At 45.0% G+C, this 10,000-nt stretch overlaps 1 protein-coding gene across 1 annotated transcript in view; it reads left to right on the top strand.

Annotated features, from left to right (window-relative positions):
• LOC110489530 (protein phosphatase EYA1) overlaps positions 1–10,000 on the top strand; it is a 122,479-nt gene that overhangs the window by 66,517 nt on the left and 45,962 nt on the right. Inside the window, 1 exon segment of the mRNA XM_090199234.1 lies at positions 9,371–9,460. Within this exon segment, the coding sequence (XP_090055360.1) occupies positions 9,371–9,460 (90 nt within the window).

The raw sequence follows: 10,000 nt of genomic DNA on the forward strand, positions 1-10,000 counted from the left end.
TGATTGATATTGATGGGGAAATATTGATTGGTATTGATGGGGAAATATTGATTGGTATTGATGGAGAAATATTGATTGGTATTGATGGGGAAATATTGATTGGTGTTGATGGGGAAATATTGATTGGTATTGATGGGGAAATATTGATTGGTATTGATGGGGAAATGTTGATTGGTATATATGGGGAAATATTGATTGGTATTGATGGGGAAATATTGATTGGTATTGATGGGAATATATTGATTGGTATTGATGGGGAAATATATTGATTGGTATTGATGGGGAGATATTGATGGGGAAATATTGATTGGTATTGATGGGGAAATATTGATTGGTATTGATGGGGAAATATATTGATTGGAATTGATGGGAATATATTGATTGGTATTGATGGGGAAATATTGATTGGTATTGATGGGGAAATATTGATTGGTATTGATGGGGAAATATTGAATGGTATTGATGGGGAAATATTGATTGGTACTGATGGCCGTCCATAAAGTGCTGAGTTCTTGTGTGGTTCCAGTGAAGACATTAGTATTGAGGGCCACTGTGATGCATTGTGGGGAATTGTGGTGCATTCTAGGTGTGTCGGGTAGTCAGTGGAGAGCTCAGGTGTCTCTAATCCACCCCTCCGGTCCTCACACACACACACATACACACACACACACACACACACACACACACACACACACACACACACACACACACTGATCTTGTAGCATTATGCTGGTAAGACCACAGTACAATAAGACCCTCTCTCTATGACACAGCTAACCGTTGTCTCTCTCATAACCAATCTGCCTTGTACTCTCATAACCAATCTGCCTTGTACTCTCATAACCAATCTGCCTTGTACTCTCATAACAAATCTGCCTTGTACTCTCATAACCAATCTGCCTTGTACTCTCATAACCAATCTGCCTTGTACTCTCATAACCAATCTGCCTTGTACTCTCATAACCAATCTGCCTTGTACTCTCATAACCAATCTGCCTTGTACTCTCATAACCAATCTGCCTTGTAAGGACTGACTTCTCACTAGAAATGTAAGTTGCCTCATAAATTGCATCTTGGGGAAGTGAGAAACGCTGGTTTGAAATAATTGATGTCTGCGTTAAATCAAGTTTCTAATTTATCCATGCGTAGTGAAAGACAAAAGGGAGAGAGAGAGAGAGAGAGAGAGAGAGAGAGAGAGAGAGAGAGGTAGAGAGAGAGAGAGAGAGAGAGAGAGAGAGAGAGAGGCAGAGAGACAGAGACAGAGAGAGAGGTAGAGAGAGAGAGAGAGAGAGAGACAGAGAGAGACAGAGAGAGAGAGACAGAGAGACAGAGAGAGAGAGAAGAGAGAGACAGAGAGAGAGAGAGAGACAGAGAGACAGAGAGAGAGGCAGAGAGACAGAGACAGAGAGAGAGGTAGAGAGAGAGAGAGAGAGAGAGACAGAGAGAGACAGAGAGAGAGAGACAGAGAGACAGAGAGAGAGAGAAGAGAGAGACAGAGAGAGAGAGATTTCTCTGGTAAAATGTATAATATATGCATTTTTGGCTACAAATTCAGTAAAAAGTGTTTTTTTTAGGTGTGAAGGTAGTCATCCAATAGTGGAAGAAGAAAGGAGTGGGCACACAGGATGAACCCGTATCAGGTAGACAGGTATGAACCCATATGAACACAGGATGAACCCGTATGGTCAGAGACAGGATGAACCCGTATGGTCAGAGTCAGGTAGACAGGAGGAACCCATATGGTCAGAGTCAGGTAGACAGGATGAACTCGTATGGTCAGAGACAGGCAGACAGGATGAACCCGTATGGTCAGAAACAGGTAGACAGGATGAACCCGTATGGTCAGAGAGAGGTAGACAGGATGAACCTGTATGGTCAGAGACAGGTAGACAGGATGAACCCTTATGGTCAGAGACAGGTAGACAGGATGAACCTGTATGGTCATGAACAGGTAGACAGGATGAACCCGTATGGTCAGAGACAGGTAGATAGGAGGAACCCGTATGGTCAGAGACTGGAAGATAGGAGGAACCCGTATGGTCAGAGACAGGTAGACAGGATGAACCCGTATGGTCAGAGACTGGTAGACAGGAGGAACCCGTATGGTCAGAGACAGGTAGATAGGAGGAACCCGTATGGTCAGAGACAGGATTAACCCGTATGGTCAGAGACTGGTAGACAGGATGAACCCGTAAGGTCAGAGACAGGATGAACCCATATGGTCAGAGACTGGTAGACAGGATGAACCCGTATGGTCAGAAACGAGTAGACAGGATGAACCCGTATGGTCAGAGACAGGTAGACAGGATGAACCCGTATGGTCAGAGACAGGTAGACAGGATGAACCCGTATGGTCAGAGACAGGATGAACCCGTATGGTCAGAGTCAGGTAGACAGGAGGAACCCATATGGTCAGAGTCAGGTAGACAGGATGAACTCGTATGGTCAGAGACAGGCAGACAGGATGAACCCGTATGGTCAGAAACAGGTAGACAGGATGAACCCGTATGGTCAGAGAGAGGTAGACAGGATGGACCTGTATGGTCAGAGACAGGTAGACAGGATGAACCCTTATGGTCAGAGACAGGTAGACAGGATGAACCTGTATGGTCATGAACAGGTAGACAGGATGAACCCGTATGGTCAGAGACAGGTAGATAGGAGGAACCCGTATGGTCAGAGACTGGTAGATAGGAGGAACCCGTATGGTCAGAGACAGGTAGACAGGATGAACCCGTATGGTCAGAGACTGGTAGACAGGATGAACCTGTATGGTCAGAGACAGGATGAACCCGTATGGTCAGAGACTGGTAGACAGGATGAACCCGTATGGTCAGAGACAGGTAGACAGAATGAACCTGCATGGTCATAGACTGGTAGACAGGATGAACCCGTATGGTCAGAGACTGGTAGACAGGATGAACCCGTATGGTCAGAGACTGGTAGACAGGATGAACCTGTATGGTCAGAGACAGGATGAACCCGTATGGTCAGAGACTGGTAGACAGGATGAACCCGTATGGTCAGAGACAGGTAGACAGAATGAACCTGCATGGTCATAGACTGGTAGACAGGATGAACCCGTATGGTCAGAGACTGGTAGACAGGATGAACCCGTATGGTCAGAAACGGGTAGACAGGATGAACCCGTATGGTCAGAGACAGGTAGAAAGGATGAACCCGTATGGTCAGAGACTGGTAGACAGGATGAACCCGTATGGTCAGAGACAGGTAGACAGGATGAACCCTTATGGTCAAAGACAGGATGAACCCGTATGGTCAGAGACTAGTAGACAGGATGAACCTGTATGGTCAGTGACAGGTAGACAGGATGAACCCGTATGGTCAGAGACAGGTAGACAGGATGAACCCGTATGGTCAGAGACAGGTAGACAGAATGAACCTGCATGGTCATAGACTGGTAGACAGGATGAACCCGTATGGTCAGAGACTGGTAGACAGGATGAACCCGTATGGTCAGAAACGGGTAGACAGGATGAACCCGTATGGTCAGAGACAGGTAGAAAGGATGAACCCGTATGGTCAGAGACTGGTAGACAGGATGAACCCGTATGGTCAGAGACAGGTAGACAGGATGAACCCTTATGGTCAAAGACAGGATGAACCCGTATGGTCAGAGACTAGTAGACAGGATGAACCTGTATGGTCAGTGACAGGTAGACAGGATGAACCCGTATGGTCAGAGACAGGTAGACAGGATGAACCCGTATGGTCAGAGACAGGTAGACAGGATGATCCCGTATGGTCAGAGACAGGATGAACCCGTATGGTCATAGACAGGTAGACAGGATGAACCCGTATGGTCAGAGACTAGTAGACAGGATGAACCCGTATGGTCAGAGACTAGTAGACAGGATGAACCCGTATGGTCAGAGACAGGTAGACAGGATGAACCCGTATGGTCAGAGACAGGATGAACCCGTATGGTCAGAGACTGGTAGACAGGATGAACCCGTATGGTCAGAAACGAGTAGACAGGATGAACCCGTATGGTCAGAGACAGGTAGACAGGATGAACCCGTATGGTCAGAGACAGGTAGACAGGATGAACCCGTATGGTCAGAGACAGGTAGACAGGATGAACCCGTATGGTCAGAGACAGGTAGACAGGATGAACCCATATGGTCAGAGACAGGTAGACAGGATGAACCCGTATGGTCAGAGACTGGTAGACAGGATGAAACCGTATGGTCAGAGACAGGATGAACCCGTATGGTCAGAGACTGGTAGACAGGATGAACCCGTATGGTCAGAGACAGGTAGACAGAATGAACCTGTATGGTCAGAGACTGGTAGACAGGATGAACCCGTATGGTCAGAGACTGGTAGACACGATGAACCCGTATGGTCAGAAACGGGTAGACAGGATGAACCCTTATGGTCAGAGACAGGATGAACCCGTATGGTCAGAGACTAGTAGACAGGATGAACCCGTATGGTCAGTGACAGGTAGACTGGATGAACCCGTATGGTCAGAGACAGGTAGACAGGATGAACCCGTATGGTCAGAGACTGGTAGACAGGATGAACCCGTATGGTCATAGACAGGTAGACAGGATGAACCCGTATGGTCAGAGACTAGTAGACAGGATGAACCCGTATGGTCAGAGACTAGTAGACAGGATGAACCCGTATGGTCAGAGACAGGTAGACAGGATGAACCCGTATGGTCAGAGACAGGATGAACCCGTATGGTCAGAGACAGGTAGACAGGATGAACCCGTATGGTCAGAGACTGGTAGACAGGATGAACCCATATGGTCAGAGACAGGTAGACAGGATGATCCCGTATGGTCAGAGACAGGATGAACCCGTATGGTCATAGACAGGTAGACAGGATGAACCCGTATGGTCAGAGACTGGTAGACAGGATGAACCCGTATGGTCAGAGACTGGTAGACAGGATGAACCCATATGGTCAGAGACAAGTAGACAGGATGAACCCGTATGGTCAGAGACAGGATTAACCCGTATGGTCAGAGACTAGTAGACAGGATGAACCCGTATGGTCAGAGTCAGGTAGACAGGATGAACCCGTATGGTCAGAGACAGGTAGACAGGATGAACCCGTATGGTCAGAGACAGGTAGACATTATGAACCCGTATGGTCAGAGACAGGTAGACAGGATGAACCCGTATGGTCAGAAACAGAAAAAGATGAAAGGTCCGATGTATCTATTTTTATCTCAATATCAAATTATTTCTGAGTAACAATTAAGCACCTTACTGTGAACGTTTTCAATTAAAATGGTAAAAAAAAAAAAAATTATTTTCATGGAAAAAGACCAATTTGTCAGTCAAGAATTTTGCTATGAACGTCTGGGAGCTGTCTGAGTCGTTAGGGGGAAACTGAAAACTAGCTGTTTATTGGCAGAGAGGTTTGGAACTCTCTTTCTTATTGGTTGATTAACATGTTCATCGCCAGGTGATGTCACCGGGCAGACCAAAACTCCATCCAGCCAGTCTTTTCAAACAGCTTTTACACTGAAAGGGCTTCGTTTTCACAATCTCATGGTATTATTGGAAACCCTCAGAGTGGTCAATGTGTCGACTCGGTGGCCAGATTATTAGGTACACCACCCCCGTTCGCGTAAATGGATCGCTCCTACAGGACAGTGAGTCACGTGACTTTGTTATATAAAGCAGATGTGCACACTCATCGTCCAGTTTATTAGGTACACCACCCCCGTTCGCGAAAATGGATCGCTCCTACAGACAGTGGGTCACGTGACTTGTTATATAAAGCAGGCAGACAGGCATCGAGGCATTCAGTTACTGTTCCATTGAACGTTAGTATGGAGTAAACAAGTGACCTAAGAGATTTGCGGTACGATCGTCGGTGCCAGGCGCGTGCCAGTTCCAGTATCTCAGAAACAGCCTCCTGGGCTTTTTCACGCACCAGAAAGGAGAATGACAACAACTGTGTAAGTTAAACAGACGGACCACAAACGGACTAATAACAGCTCAGTACAACAGAGGTGTGCACAACCACTTCTCAGATCATCAACTATTTACAGCCCAGGTCTCTGTAGACAGACAGACAGACAGACAGACCACAGACAGACAGACAGACAGACGGACGGACGGACGGACAGGCAGACGGACAGACAGACAGACAGACAGACAGACGGACAGACGGACAGACGGACAGACGGACAGACAGACGGACAGACGGACGGACGGACGGACGGACGGACGGACGGACGGACGGACGGACGGACGGACGGACGGACGGACAGACAGACAGACAGACAGACAGACAGACGGATAGACGGACGGACAGACGGACAGACAGACGGACAGACGGACAGACAGACGGACAGACGGACAGACAGACAGACGGACAGACAGACAGACAGACAGACAGACAGACAGACAGACAGACAGACAGACAGACAGACGGACAGACAGACAGACGGACAGACAGACAGACAGACGGACAGACAGACAGACAGACAGACAGACAGACAGACAGACAGACAGACAGACAGACAGACAGACCACATTACAAGGGGAAGAAGAACACAATTCAGAATTAAGTGAAAAATATGAATTGTGCCTAACTCATGTGCCTAACTCATGTGCCTAATACTCATGTGCCTAATACTCATGTGCCTAATACTCATGTGGCTAATACTCATGTGCCTAACTCATGTGCCTAATACTCATGTGCCTAATACTCATGTGCCTAATACTCATGTGCCTAATACTCATGTGCCTAATACTCATGTGCCTAATACTCATGTGCCTGATACTCATGTGCCTAATACTCATGTGCCTAATACTCATGTGCCTAATACTCATGTGCCTAATACTCATGTGCCTAATACTCATGTGCCTAATACTCATGTGGCTAATACTCATGTGCCTAATACTCATGTGCCTAATACTCATGTGCCTAATACTCATGTGGCTAATACTCATGTGCCTAATACTCATGTGCCTAATACTCATGTGCCTAATACTCATGTGCCTAATACTCATGTGCCTAATACTCATGTGCCTAATACTCATGTGCCTAATACTCATGTGCCTAACTCATGTGCCTAATACTCATGTGCCTAATACTCATGTGCCTAATACTCATGTGGCTAATACTCATGTGCCTAATACTCATGTGCCTAATACTCATGTGCCTAATACTCATGTGCCTAATACTCATGTGCCTAATACTCATGTGCCTAATACTCATGTGCCTAATACTCATGTGCCTAATACTCATGTGCCTAATACTCATGTGCCTAATACTCATGTGCCTGATACTCATGTGCCTAATACTCATGTGCCTGATACTCATGTGCCTAATACTCATGTGGCTAATACTCATGTGCCTAATACTCATGTGCCTAATACTCATGTGCCTAACATGGGGTATGTTAATACTCATGTGCCTAATACTCATGTGCCTGATACTCATGTGCCTAATACTCATGTGCCTGATACTCATGTGCCTAATACTCATGTGGCTAATACTCATGTGCCTAATACTCATGTGCCTAATACTCATGTGCCTAACATGGGGTATGTTAATACTCATGTGCCTAATACTCATGTGGCTAATACTCATGTGCCTAATACTCATGTGGCTAATACTCATGTGGCTAATACTCATGTGCCTAATACTCATGTGCCTAATACTCATGTGCCTAATACTCATGTGGCTAATACTCATGTGCCTAATACTCATGTGCCTAATACTCATGTGCCTAATGCTCATGTGCCTAATACTCATGTGCCTAATACTCATGTGCCTAATACTCATGTGCCTAATACTCATGTGCCTAACTAATGTGCCTAATACTCATGTGCCTAATACTCATGTGCCTAATACTCATGTGCCTAATACTCATGTGCCTAATACTCATGTGCCTAATACTCATGTGCCTAATACTCATGTGCCTAATACTCATGTGCCTAATACTCATGTGCCTAATACTCATGTGCCTAATACTCATGTGCCTAATACTCATGTGGCTAATACTCATGTGCCTAATACTCATGTGCCTAATACTCATGTGCCTAACTCATGTGCCTAATACTCATGTGCCTAATACTCATGTGCCTAACTCATGTGCCTAACTCATGTGCCTAATACTCATGTGCCTAATACTCATGTGCCTAACTCATGTGCCTAATACTCATGTGGCTAATACTCATGTGCCTAATACTCATGTGCCTAATACTCATGTGCCTAACATGGGGTATGTTAATACTCATGTGCCTAACATGGGGTATGTTAATACTCATGTGCCTAATACTCATGTGCCTAATACTCATGTGCCTAACATGGGGTATGTTAATACTCATGTGCCTAACATGGGGTATGTTAATACTCATGTGCCTAATACTCATGTGCCTAATACTCATGTGGCTAATACTCATGTGCCTAACATGGGGTATGTTAATACTCATGTGCCTAATACTCATGTGGCTAATACTCATGTGCCTAACATGGGGTATGTTAATACTCATTTGGCTTGAGAAACACTCAGCTTATAGAGTTTTTTTAAGTATATTTGTATTATCATAGAAATAAAATAAAAAACATTTATTTATCTTTTATTACAAAATAAAAATGATCAAGAGTATTTACAGCATGTTAACATTTCTTCAAATCCCTTCTCCCGAGAAGCTCGGGGAATCGGCGAAACACTGTGGTCTTTACAAGCAGCCAGTCTGATGATGCATTAATTAACGTAAGGTGTCCTTCATGGTCCTCGTCTAAATCGCCCCCCCCCCCCCCCCCTCTCCCCCTTATAAGACTGGTCACACTTCCACTGCATTGCTTCAACACTCCTTCCTCTCTGACTGCTAATGGCGTCTGCCTGTAAGATGGTAAAAACAACAAAAAGCCCAGAACTTTCATTCTAGTCTCCCGTCTTCTTGTCTCTATGAGGTCAGAGTGTTCTAGAATATAAGACAGTTCCATCTGTGTGAAAAGTGTCGATAACTGAATGCTTGAAGAGACATGAATTATTGACGATAATTTCCTTATTATTTTGTTATTATTTATATATTGTTTTGTGTTTTCTTTTTTTTTTTTTACGTTTCTGTCGTATTTTTTGTTCACTTAGTTCCTGTTCCATGTTTAGTAGAAGATAAGAAAGTACTTTATTAAAACTCCAAAGAGAAATAGGATTGCACCAGACAAATATGAAACATCAGCGATAACACGACAAGGACAAGCAGCACATTATCAACGCATCGATTTATTTATTTTTGTTTTTATTTACACTATTTACACAGCTATGTAATTATATCATATTTGTTGTTCTATTGCATCTGTATCTGTGGTATAGTTTTATGACATTCCATATTGATTCTATGCATGGTTTTCTCTCATCTCCAGGATCCCCCGACGTCTGTGTCACTGGGACTGAGGATGGAGGAGATGATCTTTAACTTGGCAGACTCTCACTTATTCTTCAACGACTTGGAGGTACGTGACGTTCCTGTCGTGTAAACTGTGTGTAACATTTTCTATTTAAATCAACGCACCAGGGTCCGTTAAGAGTGGAGACGTTAAGCATTAGCGTCATTACGGGGGTCAGTAGGTCGAACCGTTCGGGACGGCCGGGGAGACGATTTTTGTCTCATGTTCCGGACGGACGAACATCCGGTCTTAAAACTCCGTCACCTTGACAACGCAGATGAGGAAGTGAGACACTGGCGGATGTGGTGGATTGAGACGCATCCAATGTAAACTAAATAATAATAATATAATAACAATTATCTCTGTCTTTATCTGACTGATATTGATGGGGATTGTTTTGTTTGTGTAACTCAGACAGACTGGTGTGTGTCAGTCGACTCCTGGGGTTTAATAGCGGGGAGCCCCGTTGAGCCCATTTCTCAGTTTCCAGTTCCACAGTGGTAAACTATTATCACGGAGCCCAGGGGACACTAGGAATTTTACAAGTGCTGTCAGTCTCTCAGTTTCTCGTCCCCACTTGCACCCCACCCCCCTTCTCTATGCCCC

The sequence above is a fragment of the Oncorhynchus mykiss genome, chromosome 15 (genome assembly GCF_057628025.1).
Source record: "Oncorhynchus mykiss isolate SJ-2025 chromosome 15, ASM5762802v1, whole genome shotgun sequence".
Classification (NCBI taxonomy): Eukaryota; Metazoa; Chordata; class Actinopteri; order Salmoniformes; family Salmonidae; genus Oncorhynchus; species Oncorhynchus mykiss.